This window comes from Panthera onca, chromosome A1 (assembly GCF_046562875.1).
Source record: "Panthera onca isolate mPanOnc1 chromosome A1, mPanOnc1 haplotype 2, whole genome shotgun sequence".
NCBI lineage: Eukaryota > Metazoa > Chordata > Mammalia > Carnivora > Felidae > Panthera > Panthera onca.
Window position 1 is genome coordinate 41,451,597 of NC_138339.1, and position 24,793 is coordinate 41,476,389.

Sequence of the window (24,793 nt, forward strand, 5' to 3'; positions counted from 1 at the left end):
CGCTTTCTCTCTCTCACAAAAATTAAAAATAAAAAATAAAAAAAACATTAAAAATTTTAAAAACAAGATGGATGATAACTGCTATGCTTATACATTTTTTAATTTTTTTAACGTTTTATTTATTATTATAAATTATAGAATCCGAAGCAGGCTCCAGGCTCTGAGCTGTCAGCACAGAGCCCGACACGAGGCTTGAACTCTCAAACCACGAGATCATGACCTGAGCCGAAGTTGGACGCTTAACTGACTGAGCCATCCAGGCGCCCCACTGCTATGCTTATATTTAACATTCTATGGGCACTCAGAAGAAACAACAAATCATGGGGAATGAAGCCTGGCCAGTGGGCAGAGACAGTGACACATTCTGTCAGAATACTGAAGGGTGAGTGTTCATCGGGAAAAGAAAAGGAACTCGAGGCAAGGCAGAACATGGGGTTATGAGGAAACATATCAGACTCAGGCTATGAATAACAGATCACTCATGGGTTGGAGCTGAGTTAGAAAAAACAGACCAAGGACACGCTGGGAAAAGCACTGAAAGACAAGGGAAGAATTTAGCCTGTGGTTGATAAGGTATCACTGAAAAAAATTCGGGGCTTTGCACATGCCATTTTCTCGAACCTTCCTTCCAGGAGATGCCTCCTCTTCTTCCCCTTTACCTACTGACATTTGCATAATCCACAGATCCCAGCTTCCCTGTTACTTCCTCCCAGTGCTTACACTGCTTTGGAGGCCACATGCTCCAATAGCTTCTTTGACTTCTCCTTATTTGACTTCAATGGCCACCGATTTCATTATAATTACCTATTTACTACCTGTTCCCCACTAGACTAAAAGCTCTGTGATTCAGAGCTTTCTCTGGTTGTTCACCTCTGCACTTCCACTGCTCTGCTCAGCTCCTGGCAATTAGTTAAGTACTCAATGCATATTTAATGAAATGAATATAAAAATAAGAGTTCATATCCCGTAGCATGAGATTCAACTCAACAAGTATTACCATTATGTACAAAGTATGAACTTAGCCTCAAAGCGTATGTGAGAAAGGGAAACAGTACGCCTTCCTTTCAGAAACACATTTCAATCCCATTGGGAAAACAGATGTAACTGTGTGACACAAGTTCACAATGACAGACACCTTTTAGGTATACATTACAAAACTGAGTGGTGCCGCAGGGAGATCATTAAGAAACGCAGACACGCTTATCTCTGGCACAGGATGAAATACGCAACCTTTGAGTCAGAATCATATGTTTAACAAGTAAACCTGTTTTAAAAGAAAATCTGTGACTGACAAATCGTCGGAAGAGTTTTGCAGATAATATACATCAAGTTCTTGTGTTGCCAAGAGAAAGGGTAGGCAATTTGGTCGAACATGTCAGTGAGGACATCTTGCAATCCCATAGAGAATGGCATCCTCAGTGAAGTGAACCATTTCAAGGGGAATTGCATTTGATGCCAAATACAGGACAAAGTATAGCATGGATTGGGGGAAGGGGATCAGAATGGTTACAAGTCTAAAAAGTATGGCATATGAAGCCAGTGGAAGGATCTAGGGATGTTTGGCCTAATACAAGAAGAGTTGGGAAGGGCAAACCTTTGTCTTGTTGTGGAGGCTCAATAAAGAGATCTGAAGGTCCCTTGGGCAGCCTAAGAGAAGTTGATGTCTGCTATTCTTGTCTGCCCAACATCCTTCTTCCAGAAGGAACTGCCATTCTCCCACGCCATACACCTTTGGTAAAGCTGTCATGGTGCCTCACCTCTGCCCAGCCACCATAATGTGTGAATGGTCAATGAAAGAGTGACTCAAGCAAAGCCAGCCAAAATTCTTCCATGAGAAAGAGCATTTAGGCTTCTCCTCCTGTGGATTCACAAGTTCATCAGGATGGTTTAAGACTCACTGGTCTAAGCCCAGCCTGAGACTCAATCCAACAAGAAAACAGCAAAGGGACACAAAAGACAGATATACAGAGATGGACAGAGGCAGAGAGGGAGACTGACAGAGATGGAAGAGAAAGAGAAGAAAAAAGAAAAGATAGAGTCAAGGAGGAGAGAGAGACAGAGACAGAAGGAGAGAGTGAGCCTCAATGGCATTGTTCAAACCCTGTAGACGGCCATGTCTAAGGTCAGACTTTTCAGCTGATTCAACCAATCGATTTATTTTCCATCATGTGTTGCTGAAAAAGATCTTACTAACATATCATCTGAGAAGTGAGTTGGTCAAAACACTACATTCAGGCAATTCATTGGGATACTGGGAAAGCCCTTTTCAAAAGCTTATTTTAAATATAAAGCCATTTGAGCAAACTAAAAATATATTCACAGAAGTCTGCTTCTTGCATATCAAATGACTGGAATTTGCAGACAGCTACTGTGTACAGTGGTAACCTCTAGGGTATATAGCTGTGGAGGTGCAGAGGGAGAAGAGAGACATTTTTATGTTCTACTCATAAGCCGGAGGCACTTTTTTTTCACAATGCTCAGGTATTATTGTCATGCTCATTAAAAACTGTGATGGGGAGGGTGGCGCCTGGGTTGCTCAGTGAGTTAAGCGTTATGCTTCGGCTCAGGTCACCATCTCATGGTTCGTGATTCAAGCCCTGCGACAGGCTCTGTGCTGACAAGAGTTCAGAGTCTGGAGCCTGCTTCAGAGTGTTTGTCTCCTTCTCTCTCTGCCCCTCACCTGCTAGCTCTCTCTCTCTCTCTCTCTCTCTCTCTTTCAAAAATAAACATTAAAAATTAAAAAGAAACTGCGATGATTAGAAAAGAGACTGTTGAAATGGATGAGACACAAGGTCATGAATGAGGGTGGTGGGACCAAGGAAGACGAATATGGGAGTGAGTGGGAGAAAGGATCTGCTGACAGGAGACAGCCAGGGCTCCAAAGGGGGGAGAATCCAGGGCATTTTGTGAGAAAGCAGAGAGAACACGTTGGTCAGAAAGACTTCTGCGCTCTCTGCCTCGCTCAGATCTCAGAGGGAACTCCTAACACTAAAGTTAGAATGTTTTCAGTGACTGGAGAATGTGCTGGTCTAGGAGCACTTTTGGCCAAAGGCGATCCTGGATACTTCTGCGCTCAAGAAGTGTCAGTTTCTAGCACAGGGAAGATTCAAGTTTCAAACATATATTTTAGAGGTTAGTAAAAGTGATGGCTCCCAACCCCGATCTATCTGGTCACCTAGTCTAGCCAGGACCATTTTCAACTACCCTCCATATAACCGTTGTTAATAGTTTGATGCAATTTCATTCATATTCTCTCTCTGTCACTCACTCACTCACTCACTCACTCACCTATACCTAAATATAATACCTCTATATTTATTTTACAAAAGTAGAATTATTCTAAACATTGAAATCTGACACTTGCTTTCCCCCCCAATTAACACAGCAGTGATATCTTTCTAGGGCAACACACATAACTATTTCTCATGGGTTTTAGTGGCCAGATTAAAACTCAGTACTCTATCACAGATACTTAGTTGGTTTTCATTCACCACAGAACCTTTGATTCAAAATAGTCAACTGTACTATAGTGCTTTTAATCCACTTTTCTGGTCTCCCATGACCCATACATACTATATGATGCATGTAGCTTAATTATGCTTTGGAAATTACTTCTAATGAGGCAATAAGCTTTCATTAATTGGATTTAATTCTCAAAGCACCAGGAAGCACAGTGGATGGAGCACTGTAGTTGGGAAAAAGCATTTTATAATATTAATGGAGTCCTGCTTCTTGCTCTGATCCAAGGGTCTGCCATTCTGGAGGAATTAAGAATCACAGTGAGCGTTTTTGCCTGGGAAGCATGACCGGAGATCACTAATCCCTGTAGAGTCATGGTAGCTCCAGAAACAAAGACAAACATCTTAACAGGAATCACATGATGAACAATGGGTACCGCACCCCACTGACAAGCTCCCCCTGTGCTCTGGCCCAGCCCAACGGTCAGGTTGGACAGAGCAAAAACAGAAGCTAACTGATAAATAAAAGCTTACACTTCCAGACTAAGATGTAGTGTTGTCATGTTCAGGGTGAACCTTCCATCCCAATGAGAATATCATTCTTGGGACAGGAGATGCTAGAAACAATTGGCAACCTTCCCAGGCTCCCTGAGGAAAACCGGCCAAACGAAACCATCTGACTCCATCTTATTTATGGTATCAGAGGTTTTGATGTCCACTATCCGAGAAGGAAATGGAACTAATGGCAGCCAAAAAGTTTTGAGAGAATTCCCTCAAAAACAGGGTACACTGAACACTCCATTTGTTGAACAGCGTTTACCAAGTGCCTACATCAGTAGGTTGGTTGCCCTTATTGGTTAATTGCTAGTTTCCCCATTAAAAGGTAAGTTCCATGAGGGTGAGGACATTGTCCTTACTCATATCTTTTTTTTTTTTAATGTTTATGTTTTGAGAGAGAGAGAGCGTGTGAGCAGGGGAGGGACAGAGAGAGAGAGAGAAAGAGAGAGAGAATCCCAAGCAGGCTCCATGCTGCCCGTGCAGAGCCCGATGCGGGGCTCAACCCCTGAGCCATGAGATCGTGACCTGAGCCGAAGACGGACGCTTCACCGACCTAGCCACCCAGGTGCCCCTCCTTACTCATATCTTTGCACTTTCTCCTCTCGGGGGTGATAGAGACATATGATTCCACTCGAATGTGTTCTATAAGAAACAAATGAGCAAAGGAAAATAAAAGAGGCACGCCCCCATTCTTAAATACAGAGAGCAAACTGGGGTTGCCTGAGGGGAGGTGGGGGGAATGGGTGAAATAGATAGAGAGGAATAAGAGGTAAAAACTTCCAGTGACAAAATGAATAAATCACAGAGATGAAAAGTACAGCATAGGGAATACAGCCAATAAGATTGTAATAACGTCGTGTGGTGACAGATGGTCACTATACTTATCACAGTGAGCATTAAATAATACATAGAATTGTTGAAGCATTATGTGTACACATGAAAGTAATATAACACAGCATGTTAATTATACTTTAATAAAAGAGTATAAACGCAAAAAAAAAATACACGATAGATTTTAATCACCATTGCACTAACTTTTACAAAGAAGAATCAGTTTGATGGGGTCAGGGAGAGCTTCCAGAAGGAGGCAAGGATTGAGCCTAAGTCTGAAAGATACACAAGAGAGGAGGGGGCAAAGGAGTTTCCAGGTACAGGGAGGAGCCAAGGCCCTGGGATGGCTGGGCCCAGAGCACTGGAGACAGAAAGAAGGCAAAGACAGCTTGCAGCCCCGGGAGTAAGGCTGGTGAAGGGCATCAAGGGAGGTTGGGGACACAGACAGGAAACAGATGGCACAAAACCCTACGGGCCCAGGAGTCTGGTCTCGATCTTCAGTGCACTGCATAGCCATTGAAGGGTTTTAACCATGACTCTGGCTATGAGATCTTATAAGACGTGAGCAGATTGGAGGAAGATAAAGTAGATGTGGGGAGAACAATTAGGAGGCTGCTGAAGCGGCTTATGCAAGAGATGGCATTAGTCTGGGCCAGCATGATAAAAGTTGGAGAGAAACAGTAGGATCTGTTTAGGAAAGAAAATCAGTAGGACTTATTGATTAAATGCAGGGGATAAGGAAAGACCGCATGTAGCGTAACTACCTGATTTCTGGATGATGCAGCGGCTGGAGCAGCTATTCACTGATGAGGTCCAAGTTCGGTAAGAAAAATCTTACCCATGGAGGGTGCATGGACAGTTGCAGGAAACTGAAATGAACATCCACCAGCACTGTGTACTGTGCCAAGCTGGGCCAACGCAATGCCTCCGCCGGACTATCTAACTCAATCCTAACTGCAATCCTATAGAACAGGTGCTATTGCCCCCAATTTTAGAGATGAGAAGACAGAGACTCAGAAAAGCTTAATAACTTAAGACCATCCTCAGAGCTAAACACTGGCAGAGCGGGGGTTTGAATCCCACCCTCTTCAGTTCTAAAGCAGATGGTTCTTCATGACCAGACCATACTGCTTCAAGACAACGAATGCCCGCCTTCGCGGGGAAAATTCCATGATTTCTAAAGCCCCTGATAGTTCATCTGGAACTCTGAAGCCAAATCTTCCTAGGGAAACTTCAGCCCCCTTCTCAGGGCTGCTCCGAGTCAATTTTCCACACTAGGAAGATGATTCTATATGTCCCCCCCAATCTACACTCCCTACTCAGCTCATTTTCTTCCCCTTGCTTTTACCCAAAACTCAAGGTTACCTCCAGGTGCCACGATCACCTCAGCTCTGCCCCCTCCAAGTCCATATGATACTTTCAGTCTCAGCACTCAATTTGGCAATGACCCCATGTGGGCTACCCCTCAAGACTTCCATGTATTTTCTACCCCCTTATATTTTATTTCTTCTCATGTGAACTTTCATACAGTATATAGTGACTGGCTTAAAGTGTTTCATGTACTGAAGTCGGACTGCTGCGAACAAGCAGATGAACACAAGTTTCAAACCATGACGTGCTTTGGGTCTGCTCGCCAACCAACAGTTCAGTTTTACCAATGTCGCTATCTGTAGCGAGAGAGTCTCATTAGACGTGCATTTAATTTAAGCACATTCGACTCTATGTTCCTGGTACAGCAAGAGAGAGAAAGAATTCGCACAATTTAAATAGAGCAGGCCATTACACCTGCCATTCCAATCAATAAGCACCATCCCATGGGACAGGAGATGAATCCACTGTTCCCGCAGCTGGTTTCAGGCCCTCAGGACCTTCCCCAGTGTCAGAAATTCTCTGGACAGACTCTTATTTGAGTGTTTAAAGACATATTTTAGACACATCACAATCTCTAATTTTAGTCAAATGCTTTTCCTGTCCCCCAGTTAAAGAAACAGTGACCTATCTCTAGACTGGAAGAATGACTGGGTCTGTTGGACTCCTCCGGAGATAGGAAAGGCTTGTCCCATGGGAATTCTGGTAACATATTACTGGCATGTGTTATCAGAATTTGGGAACTAACCCTACGATACGAGTACTGTGATGGCGGTTTGTGATCCTGTAATCGTCTGACCTTTAGACTGCATTCTGCTTTTATGACTGAATACAAACGGGCAGGAATTGGAAAATAAAAAGCCCAAATACCACTGATTAACGTACACCTCAAATAAATAAGGCCACGATGGAAATCGTCAGGCCTCCTGAAGTCAAATGTGAAGCAAAAGAATAAAATTATGCAAAGGAATTAAATGCTAGCCGTGCGTCCCCCAAACGAATCATTACTGGGGATTTTAAAATCATCTTTAACTTTCTGGAAAAGATTCTCCACAGTTGCATGCACATACCTAAATATGCATATAAAATTCTGATGCGGACACATTTTGGGAGAGGAGGTCATGTCAGAACATCAAACTATCCTTCTGAACCACCCTAGCTGCCTATTGGGGAAGGCATATTACTTCCTGCTCCCTCAGAGTTTGTTCGTGCCATCAGTATAAATTTAGAGCTCTACCGTAAACTGATTGCCAAAACTTGTCACTCTCTAGATCGTGAACTTCCTACAGGCCGGTTCTGGGCCTTAACCACCTCTGTGTCTGCAGGACCTTAGGGAGGGCCTGACTGAAAGGGAGCCCTCTGCAAAGACTGGAGAGTGGGGGAATCAGTGAGTACCCAGAACTTATCTCTCTGAGATTCATCACTTATGATGAATTAGGGAAAGGAAGAAAGGCGTGGCCCCATAGCCAATCAGGTCCTTGTCCCCAGCACGGAGCTCTGCTGTCACACTGCTCTGTCCTCACCTGTCCAGAGAAATGCAGCACAGGTGAAAAATCGACGCCGTCGTGAGCAGGACGTCTAGCGATGTCCGGACCAGGCAAAACATCTCCCCATAAATCCAGATGTCCTGAACCAGCTCGATGGCACCAAAGGGCATCACCAGCACCGAGACCAGCAGATCCGCAAAGGCGAGGGATACGATGAAATAATTGGTCTTTATCTTCCTGTGAGAAGAATGTACAAGGAAGAAGGCAGGGGGAGAGACAAAGGAAAAGGTGGGAGAAAGGGGCAGGACAGAAAAAAGAGGAGAGGGAAACAAAGAAAGAAGGGAGAGAGACAGAGGAAAGAAAAGTCAGACATGCAATGAATTCTGTGAAATTCCCTTCCCCCCTCTGTCATGCAGTGTGTGTGGTCCAGCCATCCCTGACCTCCTGCACCCAAATCCTTCTCATCTTCTTCCCTGTGGCCACACTGGCTTGATTTGAGCCCTGGTGCATGAAGCATGGCCTCTACACAGGCTTCTCTCTCTCCCCACCCGCCCTTCCCTTCAGGCCTTGTTTGGTTATTCTCAGGGAACCCTCCCAAGGCACCCTCCTCACAAATGGTGTCAAATTCCACTGTTTTCCACGCTTAGACTGACTGCTGTGTGCCTCACATTTGTGACATGGGCCAGAACCGCGCTTTTACATTTCCTTTGCATTGTAAGTGGATTAGTGCATGCCTTGCTTAGAGAGGAAGGCCGTAGGTGAGCCAGGATTGTATCTTTTATCCCATTTTATGGCCTGGTGGCTCTCGACCCAGGCTCAACACCAGAATCACCGGGTGAGTTTTTATAAATATTGATGCCCAGGTCTCTCCCCAGATCAATTAGTTCAGAGACTTTGGGTGGTTAAACCCTCCCCCACCCCCACAAGGATTGTCAGATAAAATATGACCTCTGAGTTATAAAATAGGCCTCCGAGTTAAATGTCAATTTCAGGTAAACAATGAATAACTATTTACTATAAGTATGTTCCAGACACTGCATGGGACATACTTATGCTACACACTAGCAATTTTCAAAAGGTCTTCAGGTGACTTGAACTGCAGCTGGGTTGAGACTGATGAAGTGGAAAGAGCAGAAGATACAGGTCTAAATCCAGATCAGTCACTGAGCATCCACCCCTCTCTGAACCAGTGGGGAGGTTAGACTAGACATGCTCTCAACAATTGTACATTTATAGTGATCACAACTGTTACCAAACACCTCCCCCCAACCCCTCCCAAAGCTGAACACGGGAAAAAAAGACGGGACGGAGATCAGTGTAAGTGCTTACACCGGCTATGTCATCATGGGGAAATCACGTGTGATCTCTTCCCTGCTCTGTTTTACCAACATCATTTCCCTCTCATAATCTGAATTGTAATGGGAATCATAGTTCAGACCCCAGCTCTCCAGGGAGAGCCTCCTCCGGTTTCCTCCTGCTACTCACCTGAGCTGCCTGTCCCTGCACACAGCCACCATCACCAGCAGGTTCCCCAGGATGGCCATCAGGATAACCGCCGAGAGAAACGTGAGCAGCACGACCTTCTCCACCGACCCAAAACCCTCCTTGGAACTGGAAGACACACGCATGCACACACACACACACACACACACACACACACACACACAGAATTGAAGGAAACTCTGAGACACAAGGAAGAAAATTAATTTTTTCCTCACTTATCTTCAGGAAGGTAGCTTCACCATCAGCAGCCGTAATCCATATTTACTATATACACCTGGTATATGCCAATGTCTGTACTCGTCACTTTACATATTATCCTACTTAACCTTCTACATAATGAGGAGGCGGCAGCTCAGAGAGGTGAAGTAACTACCCTGCCATTACGCAGTTACTCTCTGCCAGAGAGCTTGTGACGTTCCTTCAGAGCACTTACCTCACTCAGCCTGTGCTCAGAAGCCTTATTTGGTTGATTCCTGTCGTGCACACCTCCCCAGCGAGGAGGTAAGCTCCACCAGGCGGAGAGCCTGCCTGTTTTATCCACCGATCAGTTCAATCTCAGTGCATCACTCACAGTTGTCGGATGAAGGAAAGTTGGTGTTGGATGAATGAATGACAGTAAGTGGAAGCAGGGTCTGCATGAACACGAGGCCACCCTGTCTCCAGGACCCCACCCCTGCCCATGCAGAAGCTGCCCTGTAGAAGTGGGCTATTGTGGGGAGAGGTCATGGCTTGAAGGCTGTTCTAGCAAAAAGTGGACCTGAATAAACTGATCTCAGATTCTGTGAGCTCCACTGGAAAGATAACAGCCAATCAATAGGCTCAGGGACTCCTTTCAACTGCCCTGAATCACATTTCTTTTGGTGCCCGATTGAATAGCTCACATTTGTGTTCTTGTCAATTCCAGCATCTGAATTGGTCCTGTGAACCCTGCCCTCCTATCGTAAACTCGGCATTTTGTTTTATTAACTTGGAAGCAAGTGTCTTCATCAATAAAAGCATAACATCCGTAGGTTATTAAAAAGCTACAGAAAAAAGGTTTCCGCTTTTAATAGAGTAGTAATAAAATTTTCTCTTTTAATCACGTTTCAAAGGGTCTCAAAACTCTCAGTGCCAAACCCTACATTTCAACACGGAGAAACTGAGGCCCAGAGTGGAGAACTGAATTGTCAAAGTATGTTAGTGTCTGGCCTAGGAGAGGCTGCTTGTCCTGTGAGCCTGGAAACACAGGGTCCCAAGCAGCAAGAAACAGCTGTCTTGACTGAGCTACTCTAACTGAAAACCAAGATGGCTGTTGGCCCCAGATAGCAACAACCCACCAGATCCTAGCTCTGGCCTCGTCCCCAAATTGTTTTCCATTAGGCCTGGCATGGAAGACAAGGTGCCAACTGGAATAAGGAACCAGTATTATAGTGGCTGAAGAGCCAGCAAGCTCCTTCACTCTGCTGACAAGTGTTTGTGTTGACTGATTGAAGTCATCGTGGCTAAGGTTCATAAAAAGAAATTCAAGTTATGTTCATCTAAACCACCCTTCCACATCCAAATTCCAACTATCGACAGGTTACAAGTATTGAACGGGGGAGATGTGATTCAGGAGGAAAAAGACTTCCACAGGGTAATATGGCTACCCCAAGCTAATCTGATCTCAGGCCATGTTACGGCAAGTAAAGTGGCCAACAAAGGAGGTGAGAGTGGGATTTCCCCTTGTTCTTCTCAGAGGCTCTGACTGAGAGCCCTTCGGAAACATGTTCTCCCCGCACAGCCTCTGCCCTTGCTCTCTGCCTTCCTCCTGGAACGCTTCTTCGGGGCTGGCTTCTTCTTGTCACTCACATCTCAGATTCAAGTGAGGCCCTGTTGAATGTGCCACAACCAACAAACATTTTGCAGTTTCTGTGAACCACTTGTTATCCGAAATGACTTCTGTTGTTGATTCCTGTGGCCCATCCTCACACAATGACTTTGTTTCGCTTTTTTCACTGCAACTCCCAGATCCTAGCACAGCGTCTGATCTAGAATATGTGCGTACAGGTATGTGTAGTACATAGGAAGTGCTCAGTTATGTTAAGCTAACTAAGTGAAAGAAAAAACATACTGCATTCATAACGGTGAGGTTTAGGCTTCAACATCTTTGAAGACTGATTGAAGGTACAAAGAAGATTTTGCCTAGAGAAGAAAAGACCCAGAGATAAGACACAAAAGCTGTTTTTAACTATCTTGAAGCACTGCCATCTGAAATGAGAGTAGATTCCCGCATTCATTCATTCAACAGCATTTTCTGAGCACCTACTCTGCATTAGGCATTGTTGTATATCTTGCAGAAGCAGATAAGCCAAACAGAGAACAGACAATGAATAGCTAAACAAGAAAATATGTAAAGTGTCAGGCTCTAATACACGCTATGGCAAAAAAAAAAAAAAAAAAAATCTAGAAGGGACAGGAGGACAGGACTGCCAGAGGGGGTGAAGGGCTGGCTATATAATAAGGGTTGTCACAGAATGCTCTGTGATAGAGTTGTCATACTTTCTGCCCTTCAGGCTTGTGGAATCAAGGGGGACCAGTGATCGGGTTGTAAGCAGTGGTTGGTTCTCAACTTTAGTTACATACTGAAATCACCTAAGGAGCTTTAAAAAGTGCTGATGCATGGACTCCAATCTCGAAGACACTGATTTAACTGGTCTGGGCTTTGTGGCCTAAATATTGGAATTTTTAAAAGCTCTCAAGGGATTCAGATGTGCAACCAAGGTGGGGAATCACTGCCAAGAGAAAGGTAACATTTAGTAACGGGTAGTAGAACTTCCTAACAACTAAGAATGATCCTCAACAGCTTCCTGGTGTTGTTTTGAACTCCTTGGCTCAGGAAATGTTTAAGAATACCTAGACATCAATAAAATACCACTTCACACCTGTTAAGATGGCTATTAGAAAATCAAACAAAACTGAAAAATAACACGCGTCGATAACCACGTGGAGACATCGGAACCCTTGCGCATCCTGGTGGAATTGTAAAACAGTGCCTTCACTGTGGAAAGCAGTGTCCCAAAATAAATTTTCGCAGAAGTTTCTCAAAAGGCTAAACATAGAATGACCAGGGGAGTCAGTAATTCAACTCCCAGGTATATACCCCCAAAGAACTGAAAGCAGGGACATAAATACTTTTCTACCTATGTTTACAGCAACATTATTCACAGTAGTAAAAAGGTAGAAATGACCCAAGTGTCCATCAACAGATAAATGGATGAACAAAATGTGGTATACACATACTACGGAATACTAATCAGCCATGAAAAGAAATGAAGGTCTGAAACATGCTACAATGGACATAAACCTTGAAAACATTATACTTAGTGAAATATGAAATAATTCCGACAGAAAGACAAATATTGTATGATTCCGCTTATAAGAAGAGCCTAGAACAGGCAAATTCATAGAGACAGAACACAATAGTGGTTACCAGGGACACGGAGGAGCAAGGAATGAGCAGTACGGAGTTTCTGTGAGGAAGAGGAAAAAATTCTAGAAATGGATAGTGGTGATGGTTGTGCACCATCGTGAATGTACTTACTGTCACTGGATTATACATTTAAAATGGTTATTTTATATATTAATGGCAAATTTTAGGTTATGCACACTTTATCGCAATAAAGAAAGTTTATATGGATGACCACAGAGAGGATACCGAATCGGGCTCCTGCGTTGGAGGCAGATTGGTCTGGCTGATTTTAGATCACTCTCTTATCTATGGACAGTGACCTGAACATATTCTTAGAACACGGATTCTCCATCAACCACATCCTTGTCATTAGAACCATCTCCTCTATACTGCCTTTCCTCTTATCGGAGAAAAGACCAGATTGAGGGTATGTGGTGAATACCTCTGGCACCAGATAATGTACATTTCAAATCAAATGGGAATATCAGGGTCAGAGATTCCCAAGTCAACGTTATGGTTCACTTGTGGCATACCAGTTAGGAGCCAGAAATAACTAAGCTTTAAACTCAACTTTGAATGACAAGCACAATTTAACAATGGAAGGAGCTTTTCCAATTAAGCAGAACTGTCCACTGAACTAAATGTAAGTCCAGTGGTAATTAAGATAAATCAGGAACCACCTAGCAAAATCCACGTTAGATCGCTGGGTTACCTTGGACTTCCTCCAACCACTCCCTGTCAACCACTACCAGGTACTTCTCATCTGGCCAAAGAGCAGTCCACTCCACTAAATTGGTTCTTTGACACTTATGCTTGTGGTAAATTTTGCTTTCTCTTCTCTTTTGCTTCTTTCAGTGATCTCTTGATCTATTGATAAAGAAACACCACACACTTGTTGGCTCTGTGTACCATTTTCTCAGCTCTTGATAAAAGAAAACCTGGGTCAGTAATTCTGGGCAAATTTTCCACATAGGTCAGTGCATGTGAAAAAGGATGATAAATGATAAAGTAAAATATCAATAAGTAATCATTGTGAGTTATTGGTATCAGAAGCCTGCAGAGGGATAATAGCCTAAGGAAATTTTAGGTTTGTTTGTCACATCACCGAGAACAGTTGGTTTCAAGGTTTCACACACACACACACACACACACACACACACACACACACACACACACTATACTTTCTTAGGAGTCAAGAATACTTATCTCTTTTTTTTTTGCACTGGCCATGTTAGTAACAGCTGTGTAGCTTCTCTGAGCCTCAGTTTCTTCATGGATCCATTAAGGAAGTTAGATTAAAACTCTCGTTGATCAAATATGTATTGACTGCCACCCATATGCCAAGCATTGTGCTATGCACGGGGATGCAGCAGTAAAGAAAGTGACAGAGACCCTACATTCACAGAGTTCACACTATTGATGAAAAAAACCAAGCAAGTGCACAGCTAAAGAAATATAATTGGCGATCAGTACCTCAAAGTGACACTCTCAAACTTAAAATGTTCATGTGCATCTACTGGGGATCTTGTTAAAATGCAAATTCTGATTCTTTTCATCTGGGGTGGGGGCTGGGGCTCTGCATTTCTCACAAACTCCTAGGCTCACGAAGAGCATCGGTGATGCTCATGCTGGTGGTTCATGAATCACACTCAGGGTAGTAAAACTATCAAGGGCATTGACACGATGGTGGATGGAGAGCAACTGGATTAGAGGGAAGCTAGGTAATCAGGGAACACGGGGAGGGATGTTCAGCTGAACTGTGATACGTGCAGAGGATCCATGAGTTAGAGGAGCCAGGAGAGCAAATGCAAAGGTGCCAGGACAGGAAAGATATTTTGCGTTTACCATCAGAGGGGAATGAGCAAGGAATAAAGAATCTGGGGGGGGGGGGGGCTCTGAACACCCCTTGGGCTTTGTATGCACTGCCGAGAAGCTTATGGTCTATTAGACAATACATGAGAATGCAGTGAAGTGATTTAAGCAGAAAAGCAGCCCTGCGGGTGTGAATGTGAGAGAAAGTCAGTGAACCTGTCAGGGGCCCTTGCAAAGCTCAGGTCAGTGATGGCAGTGGCTTGGAGTAAGGTCGTGGCAGTGGGTGGAATAAAGGTATATTTGGGAAGTAAAGGGATAGGTAAGAACAACAGATCGATGGATGGATAAGAAGAAATGGAAATTACATTTCTGAATTGCTTATCTCAGTAATGAGATAGGAATTTAATGAGATGAGAAAAACATGTTGTGTGAGATGCCTATAAGACATTTAAATGAAGGGACACGCGGTTGGCTCACTCAGAAGAGCCTGAGACTCTTGATCTCAGGGTTGTGAGTTCAAGCTCCACGGTGGGTATAGAGATGACTTAAGAAAAATTTTTTTAAGACGTTCAAGTGAATGTGTCGAGGAGGCAATTGGATATGTGTGTCTGGAGTTCAGAAGAGATGGCTGAGAAGGAGATATATACTTGGGATTTTCAGCATTTGGTGGGATTTAGATCTCAGGGGAGGGATGAAATCACCCAAGAAGAGGGCCAGGGGCTTGATGAACTCCACTACTGAGTCATGCAGGAGAGAAGAAGGAACCAGCAGAGGAGAATGAGAAAAACGCCCAGGGATTTCTGAGGAACCTCAGGCGAGTATGGTATTGTGGAAGCCAAGAGCGAAGAAAACATCTGGTGGAAAAAAAGAAGTGTCCCCTCGATAGCTCCCGGCAATACCACAGAGCCACTTCTGGGAATGAGGGGGGAGCCAAGGAGGCAGGGCAACTCGAGAAGTTCTTCTGTTTCTTTTTATGTATTGAATTTTCCAATCAAACTCTGTTTGATAAGGAGGCTCCATCACCAGATCCATGATCTCTGGAGAATGTGCCAACTGTCCCATTCCTTGTAAGTCCCGGTCACAAGGGGGACATGTTTCATGTAAATACACATAGCACATCCACACAGGAGCCCCGGAAGTTCAAAATACTCCTGATTCAAGGCTTCCTTCCCCCATCCTGTCCACCGCTGCACGGTCCTCTGGATGGTGAGAGAGAAGAGAAGACAGGATTTATTTTCTTGCCAAAGGTCGGCACAAAGGGTGCCAAGGTACTCTGACTTAAAAGAGAGACCCTGACTAAAATTGGATTGTTTTTCTGGTGTGAATTGTAATAACCTTAACCGTAAGGTTCCTGGTGTTCTCAATAAAGAGAAAAGACTGGGTATTGACCACGATGGTCAATACCCTTCTGTTCGGCTTGACTAAACTTTAGATAGACTTCTCCCTAACTCTAGGTTCTGGCTTCCCTTTTCTTTCAGCATTTGCTTTATTATTTTTTTAATTGAGGGGTGTCTTGGGGTGTCTGGGTGGCTCAGTCGGTTAAGCGTCCAACTTCGGCTCTGTTCATGCTCTCATAGTTCATGAGTTCGAGCCCGTCGAGCTCTGTGCTGACAGCTTGGAGGCTGGAGCCTGCTTCAGATCCTGTATCTCCCTCTCTCTCTGCCCCTCCCCCACTCATGCTCTGTCTCTGTCTCAGAAATAAATAAACATAAATAAGCATATAAATAAATAAGCAAATAAATAAATAAATAAATGGAGGGGTGTCTGGGTGGCTCAGTCGGTTAAGCGTCCGACTTCAGCTCAGGTCATGCTCTCGTGGTTCGTGAGTTCGAGCCCCGTCTCGGGCTCTGTGCTGAGAGCTCAGAGCCTGGAGCCTGCTTCGGATTCTGTGCCTCTCTCTCTGCCCCTCCCCCACTCTCGCTCTGTCTCTCTCTCTCTCTCTTAAAAATAAACATTTAAAAAGTTATTAAAATCAAAATATAGTTAACATACACTATTATATTAGTTTTAGGGGTAGCACATAGTGATTCAACATTTATATGCATTACGAAATGCTCACCACCATAAGAGTAGTTTCAACCTGTTACCACACGAACTTATTACAGTATTATTGACTATATTCCTTATGCTGTACTTTATATCCCTGTGGCTTATTTATTTCATGACTGGAAGTCTGTGCCTCTTGATATTCTTCTCTTATTTCACCCATCCCCCGACCCTGGCAACTACCAGTTTGTTCTCTGTACTTCTGAGTCTGTTTTCTGATTTGCGATTTTTTGTTCCTCTGTCTGGTACTTTAGATCCCGCATACAAATGAAATCGTACGGTGTGTGTCTTGCTCTGTCTGACGTACTTCATTATACCTTGTAGGTCTATCCATGTTGTCACAAATGGCAATGTTTTATACTTTTTTATGGCCGAGTAATATTCCATTGTACATATCCCACATCTTTTTTTTATCCATTCACGTATCCTTGGGGAGCTTGGGGTGCTTCTGTATCTTGGCTCCTGTAACTAATGTTGCAATAAACAGAGAGGTACACGTATCTTTTTGAATTAGTGTGGTCACTTTCTTCGGATAAATACCCAGACGTGAAGTTACTGGATCATACGGCATTTCTATTTGCAATTTTTTGAGGATCCTCCATACTGTTTTGAATAGTGGCTGCACTAATTTCCACTGCCATCAACACAAGGGTTCCTTTTTTCCCCCCGCAAGCTCACCAGCACTTGTGACTTCTTGTCTTTTTGATACTAGCCGTTCTGACAGGTGTGATCTTAGAGCATTTACTTTAGAAAACTTGTAAGTGTAGATTGTGTCTCTGGCCTTTTGGGACACAAATATCTTTAAAAGCCTCTTTCCAGTTTTACAAGCCAGGGCTGTCTTTCTCACGGACCTAGTAGCCATCCCTTTGAAATGTTATCATTAAGGAAGACAGAGTCCCTATCTCCCAGTTTCTGTGAGAGGGTAGGAGCCTAACTCCAATGGACACATTGCTCCAAATTCTAAAACTCCCCCCTGTTTCCTTTGGGTAAGGCCAAATAGCAAACACAGATGGCCTATGTATGATTCCCACCCCCACTCTACTCCTGGAAACCTCTCCTGTTCTCTGCTTCAGTGAAACTGAGTTCAGACTGCATCCTGGTTTCTCTCCCCAATAGCAAAGCCTTGAAAAAGTCATCCTTCTCTGTTTAATTTTCTCCACTGCAGTTTTTCCTTTGACAGTATACATCATTTTCACAACTAATTATGTTGTGTGTGTACTGTCTTCATTACCTTTATTAGTTGCCATGAACAAAATCCATGGCACTTGGAGTACACACAGGAGACTTAAGCTCAGATAATATTTGCACTGATAATAGTTCATGTAAATTAATGTTTAAACGCCTTTTTAGGTAAAATGGAAATAGCAGAGTCCCTGGGAATGTTAACTGTTTTCCTCTATACCAATAACTTCAGAAACGTCGTAACTGTAACCTTGTCAAAGCTTACGTCATTTCCTTTAAATACGTGCGCGGTTTTGTCCTGGGTTTCTTGATGGCCTAATGTACAAACGATGGCCAGATCCTAGGTAACAGGAAAACTCTTACTGCCAATATTTGCAGCAACCAGTCCAGAAAGGTCAGGACTTATTCAATGGCTCTCTTTCTTCCCTCCTACCTGCTTCCACCTGAAGACCAACCACCGAAAGGCAAATATGACCCCCAAACCAATTACATGAGAGCCCCTCACTTCTTTGCAGTTCACCTCTTGCTTCCCTATGCCAACAACCTCCGATCAGAGCTGAAGCCCCACTGTTTTCACTATACTCTTTTCTGCTCTCTTGCCTGACTTTGAGTCTTTGCAGACTGAGAGTAGTGATGGCCAACCCCCTTGCTGTAGCCTCTGTTGAATGTCTCTATTCTATTCACGTGGTCTTAGTTCCTTTCCACATTCTAGATATGTTCTAGGTGTTATCCTTACTTGGAATCCTATATTTTCAAATACGCTGGGGGACTATTTCTTATTTGTTTTATGTGACTTTGGGATCTTAATGGTAAGTTTTCAGGTCTTCCAGTCAGCTTTTTTTTTTTTTTAAGTATGATTTTTCCCTTACAAAACCTTTTTTTTTTTCCAGAAAAAACTAAATAAGGTAATTCATATAAAACCGTTCCATGATAAGAGCATCAGAGCAGTGGTGCTCCAGAATCACCAGGGAATATCAAAGCTTGGCTTGGATTTCCGGATCCACCCACATAGTTTCTAGTTCCGTACATTTCTAACAAGATCCTAGGTGATGCTGATGCTGCCGGTCTGGGGACCACACTTTGGAGGCCACCGAAGCAGAGCATTGGACAGGATGCCCTCTACCCCAGCCCTCATCCCTCCATTGCAAATCACTTTCTTTCGCTCCTACATTTGGAACTTCCTATTTGGAAGTGGGGCGATTCTGACGTGGCTTTATCGAGCACCTACTATATGGCAAACAATGCACCAGGGAGGTTTTCCCCGCTGCCTCATTTCATCGTCTCAAGTACCACGTAATCTAATATCACGATGTCTTCTTTCTGAAGGGACCGGTGCTCAGCGTATCTGGGAAACGTAAGCTCCTACAACTATCAGGTGGGGCACCTGGGACTTAAACCTACACATTCTGATTCCAAGCCCAGTGCTTTCCCCACTAAATTTCAAACGTGCTCGTTTGAGATTGAATAACATTCCTTTAAAAAAAAAAAAAAAAAAGACGTGATTAAGTTTTACGTGTAGTCTACAAACTTGATATCCAACACACTGATGATGACAGCTTCATATGCTTTGTGAAAATACGCTGGCTACAGAAAATGGTAGGGATCACAACATCTTTACAGGAAGAAAATTACTCAAAATAGAGCTTCTATGCAATTCCTAAAAAACCTTGTTTCTCGTTGTTTTTGAGGGTGGGAGGGTGGTGCTGGTGTTTGATGCACAGCTGATGAAGGTTAGGTATTTTTCAAACACAAACTCGTGGAGAATTCTAGTGGCAAGCTTTTAACAGGCTTTTCAAGAGCCTCAGAGATTACACATACGGGGCATGAGAAAAACTTCAAAGCTTAACGAGGCTCTGTCTGTAGAGAGTATAATGGGAGTTCAAAGCTGCAAGGAATTCAAAAGATATCAGGATCGAAGACACTGTTATCTGAGGCCAAGCCTGAATGCAAAGCCAAGCCAGGACCCATGTGACAAAGTGAGATCTATATTTGGGAAGATTCTCGCTGCGGTACAGTATGTTAACTACCAGGGCTTTTTGGAAATAAAATGCTAAGTGATAATGCCAGTAAATTACACCTTAGGGGCGAGTCTCACTTTAGGAAAATCCATTCTTCTGGGGCGGCTGGGTGGCTCAGTCGGTTAAGCGTCCGACTTCAGCTCAGGTCACGATCTCGCGGTCCGTGAGTTCGAGCCCCGCGTCGGGCTCTGGGCTGACAGCTTAGAGCCTGGAGCCTGCTTCGAGTTCTGTGTCTCCCTCTCTCTCTGCCCCTCCCCCATTCATGCTCTGTCTCTCTCTGTCTCAAAAATAAATAAAAATGTTAAAAAAATTTTTTTAAAAAGAAAATCCATTCTTCTGGGGCGGCTGGGTGGCTCAGTCGGTTAAGCATCCAACTCTTGATTTCAGCTCAGGCCAGGATCTCACGCTTCGTAAGATCGAGTCCCGCGTCAGGCTCTGCGTTGTCAATGCAGAGCCTGCCTGGGATTCTTTCTCTCCCTCTCTCTCTGCTCCTCCTCCAAGCGTGCATGCCCTCTCTCTCAAAATAAATAAATAAACTTAAAAAAACAACAACGAGACTACACCTTCCAAAGTTAGAACTGAGCAAACAGTGTAAGAGATAATTGTTTTATGACATATTTTTTGTCTATAGGCAAATTCAGGGTAGGGTCTCTGGTTTGTTTTGCAAACACCTCTTTGCCCACAGTTGTTTAGGGTACATAATGCTCACCGGGTACAGACCTGTGTTCCTTTGGAACAAGACAAGTGTTATGTTTTCAGGATTTGGCTGGTCATTGCCTTGAAATTATTCTTGTGCTTCTAAGAAATCCAGCCCAGGGGAAAAAAAAAAAAACTGTGGGCCACATGAGGCGTCTCCCCGTAGTCAATCATTTACCCCAAGGATAAGAGTCCAAGGAAAAGTGGAATTTCCCATACTCTGATAACAACCTGCTCCCTATCCCTCTGCTACATCTGGCCCCTGTCACTGGGCCCAGTTGCTGATGGATTCAGCTCTACATATTTTGCCAGGGTCTAGGCTTGCTGTTGCTAAGTATTATGATTTCTCTTCTCACCCCTGCTCTGACAGTGTAAAAATTTTCTGCTCAGGTGAAAGAAGAAATTGCTTGGGGTTGTTCTCCTACAGAGGTAACCAAACAATGGCCAGAGGGCCAAATCCAGCCCACTGCCTGTATTTGTGAGTAAAATTTCACTGGGACACGCTCACACTCAATCACTTTTGTATCTTCTGTGGCTGCTTTCCACGGCAAAGGCAGAGTTGAATAATTATGATGGAAACTGTATGGACTGCAAAAGCTAAAACTATTTATCTTGGTCCTTTATGAAACTAGTTAGATGGCCCCTGTTCTTCTGGAACCGGAAATGAGTTTGGTCTAAAGAAGAACAGGGCAGGGGGTCCTTAAGATCTATAAGAACCTCCTAAAAGAAACCTATTTAACTGGGAGTCCTGCATTCCTCTGGAGTTTTTCACTAAGTGGGAAAAAGCATCATTCTACCTGACCACACCAGAAATCTGGCATCTTACGTCATTGTTCCTCCTTTCCCTAAGCTTCTACCTACTCTGAGTACCTTGTGAATCTCTTCACTCCTCTCTAGTCCACTGTCAATACCCTAATAAGGGTCTTTCTGTTGTCTCTGCAGAGATTACTACCGCCGTTCACATCCTACTGCCTACTCTGCCTTCGGTCATCAGCCTATCAGACAGCTTCAGTTCAACACCTCTAAAATTCAACTCTTCATTTCCCCCACCTCAACCCTGCTTCCCATCTCAATAAGCAGCCTCTTTGTCCATTCTTGGGCCAACCATCTTAAAGTGATTCTTGGGAAGCCTCTTCTTCTCATGTCTCACATACATCAACAAATCCGAGTAGCTCTACCTTAAAAAAACGTCCTCTGCTTCTGACCCTTTCCCCGTTCTTTAGACCATCACCAGCCTAGTTGAAACCACCTCATGCCTCACCTGGATGATGGCAAAGGCCTACAACTGGTGTTCCCGCTTCCGTTGTTTTCTGTAATACACCCCACTCTTCACCCAGTAGACAGAGTGAGCTCTGTGAAATGCTTAGGTTGGAATGTGTCACTTCCCTAATCACACTCACAGTTAACACCCAGAACCCTTACCGTGGCCTAAATGGCTCCACAAAGCTGGCTCTTGGCTGTCCTATGATCTCAGCCTTTACCACATTCTCCTTTTCCCATGCTGCTCCAGCTGTAACGTCTTCCTCGTCATTCCCAAAAGGAGCCAACTGGGGCTCCCCTCTCAGGGTCTCTCATTTGGTGCTGCCTCCAGCTGGATCTCTCGGATCGAAACTACTCACTTCTTCATTCAAGTCTCCACTCAGATTTACCTCTGAGGAGATGACTTTCCAGGCCACCAAATTTGGCACAGGACCTCTCTCTCACTTTCTATTCCCCTGCCTTGTGTGATCGGTTTCCATGGCTGTTAGCCAGCATGCCCTCCTACACACTAGACTGTCTTGAATGTAAACCCACTGAAAGCAGGAACATGGTCTGTTATGTTCACTGATGTGTTTCTAGTGCCTAAAGCAGTGCTTGGCACATACAAGTACTCAAAAAGATGAATGAATGAATGAATGAATGATTGGATGAATGAATGAGTGAATGAATGAGTCACCTTTTAATTGGTCATCTGCCTTGACTCTTTCTCTTCCCAACCATTCGCAGCACTGAAGTGAAAATGTTTCGCTTTGGTTTTTTTCCAGAAGGAACGAACTCATCTCCCCTTATCGGTCCAAAATACCATAATGTCCTCCTCCATTGCCATGTTGGTAAAATACCAAACGTGACCTGATTTAACCCGGGCCCTACTGAGCTCTCCACCTCGATTTCTGACACTGTTCCATAACCAACTCTACCACAGAGAAGTGCTCACATGCCCACTCAAGGAAGTGGGACACACTTGTTAAGCCCCTTTCTCTCCTTCCCCCTCTTTACCTGGCAAGCTCCTTCATGTCCTTTGGGACTCTGTTAAACATCCTATTTTCTGGGAAGCTCCAAGAACTTCCTCTTCCTGTATATTTTACAGCACCTATGCTTCCATATCATAGCTTTTGTCACACTATATTTTAATTATTTATTGTCATCTCAACCATACTGTCTTATTCATTTTGATATCCGTATCCCCTAGCACAATAAAGTATTACATTATAATAATAATAAATTATAACAATAAACTATATTAATAAATATATTAAACAAGTAAAAAAAAATGTGCAAGTTAACCCTTGCCTGAAAGATGCTCAAACCCTAGCAATCAACATAGAGGTGTGTTTTGTTTTGTTTTTCTTTCTTCAACTCAGTATTTCTATTTAATTTTATCTAAACCACTCTCTGAGTCAGTTGTACTAGGGTCACCAATCATTTCTTTGAGTTGCAACTTATATAATTGTTGACATCATATGCAGACTACCAATAGTTAGTTTCCCCAGAGAATATCAGAAGCCTTTCCCACATACTCTGAAGGCTGACAGAGCTTTTATTTTATTTTTAAAAATTTTTTTTAACGTTTATTTATTTTTGAGACAGAGAGAGACAGCGCATGAGTGGGGGAGGGACAGAGAGAGAGGGAGATACAGAATCGGAAGCAGGCTCCAGGCTCTGAGCCATCAGCCCAGAGCCCGACGTGGGGCTCGAACTCACGGACCGCGAGATGGTGACCTGAGCTGAAGTCGGACGCTTAACCGACTGAGCCACCCAGGCGCCCCTGACAGAGCTTTTAAATGTATTTTCTAGTCATCTCCTGGGCACTGGAGTTGCCCTGAGGATTAATTAAGGAAATGCATATAAAACACTCAGGATATTGCCTGGCATATACTACATGCTCAATAAATGCTCGCTATTATTATTTATCTCTTCTGTTTATTTCAAATATACACACATAACATTCACACGCATCTGGGTCCTCTAACTCCGCACAGCCAGACACGCGGCCTGGTCGATGACTGATCGTTATGACAAAATGCTGTAATTTGGCTGGGGGCTGTTGAAATAACAACTAAAAATACAGTCCAGAGAAAAGTGATAATGAGTAAGAATACACTGGAATTTTTCCAGACACAGCTAGGAGAAAAGCAGATGTGATAGGGCAAAGAAGGAAGAAAATCTGCAGAAAGCTCACAGGAACGGGGATGGAGTTTGGAAGGTGGTGTGCAAATACAAGAGTCTGGGGGCATATCGAGCTGCCACAAGAGTAAGGGGAGTCAAGGGTAGCTAATATCTTGGCGGGGCAAGAAAGACTCTCCATTCAAGCCCACCATCACGTGCATGCCCACTCACACCTACGCACCCTGTCAGGCAGTCCCTAAGAGTAGGTTGGGGAGTGATGGGGAAGGGGAAGGCAGGCGGAGAGTAAACTGGGGGGTCACCTGGATTCTCTACCTGGATGGTAACAGGCATCCCTAGAACAGAATCCTATAACGGAAGTTTGCTTAAAGACGACTGCTTGCCATTCTAAGCTGGCAAGCCTGAGAACTGTCCTACAGTTCATAAATACACGTCCAGACTATGCTTATAGACAAATGCAGAAAGAGCCTCAAAAAATTCATGCTCCAATCATCCCACTTCTAAAATTTCATCCTAAAAAAATACATTATTAGAGCTGCTCCTAAAGACATAGGTATATTATGACTCACGATCATATTGCTTATAATTGGGAAAATTGGAACCAACCTAAACATCTAAATTTAGGTATCGGTTACATAAACAATTTCTTATTTACTTAGTATTTACATGGCCATGATAATCTGAGTTTGAAAAGAATATTTAATGACAGGGGAAAGCTCTCATAAACACTGTTCAGTGCTAAAAGCAGGTATGAAGCAGCAAAGTACAAGTTCAATTTTCTATAAAAATGTGTTTACATATGGGTCCAGAAAAATAACTACTGAGAGATTAACTTGTGACTGATTTCTTAAAATCACAAAAAAAGACTAGTAGGAATGAGCGATTATGTTCCTCCTCTCTCCCAGTAAGATAACGAAAATTTGTGTTTTATTGGCAACACTGGTTATGGGTTTTTCAAGGTGCAGGGCTGAAGGCAGAAGCTTCTGGCACCAGAGCATAATCACCTGACCGAAAGGCAGAAAC

General features: G+C 43.6%; 1 protein-coding gene across 5 annotated transcripts in view; it reads right to left on the reverse strand.

Moving 5' to 3' along the window:
• HTR4 (5-hydroxytryptamine receptor 4) overlaps positions 1-24,793 on the reverse strand; it is a 177,405-nt gene that overhangs the window by 72,921 nt on the left and 79,691 nt on the right. For all 5 annotated transcript variants that reach the window (XM_060634618.3, XM_060634617.3, XM_060634615.3 and 2 more), the window contains exons 3-4: positions 9,188-9,313; positions 7,739-7,939 (exon numbers count right to left, since the gene is read on the reverse strand). In XM_060634618.3, coding sequence (XP_060490601.1) covers positions 7,739-7,939; positions 9,188-9,313 — 327 coding nt within the window. The remainder of the gene's footprint in view (positions 1-7,738; positions 7,940-9,187; positions 9,314-24,793) is intronic.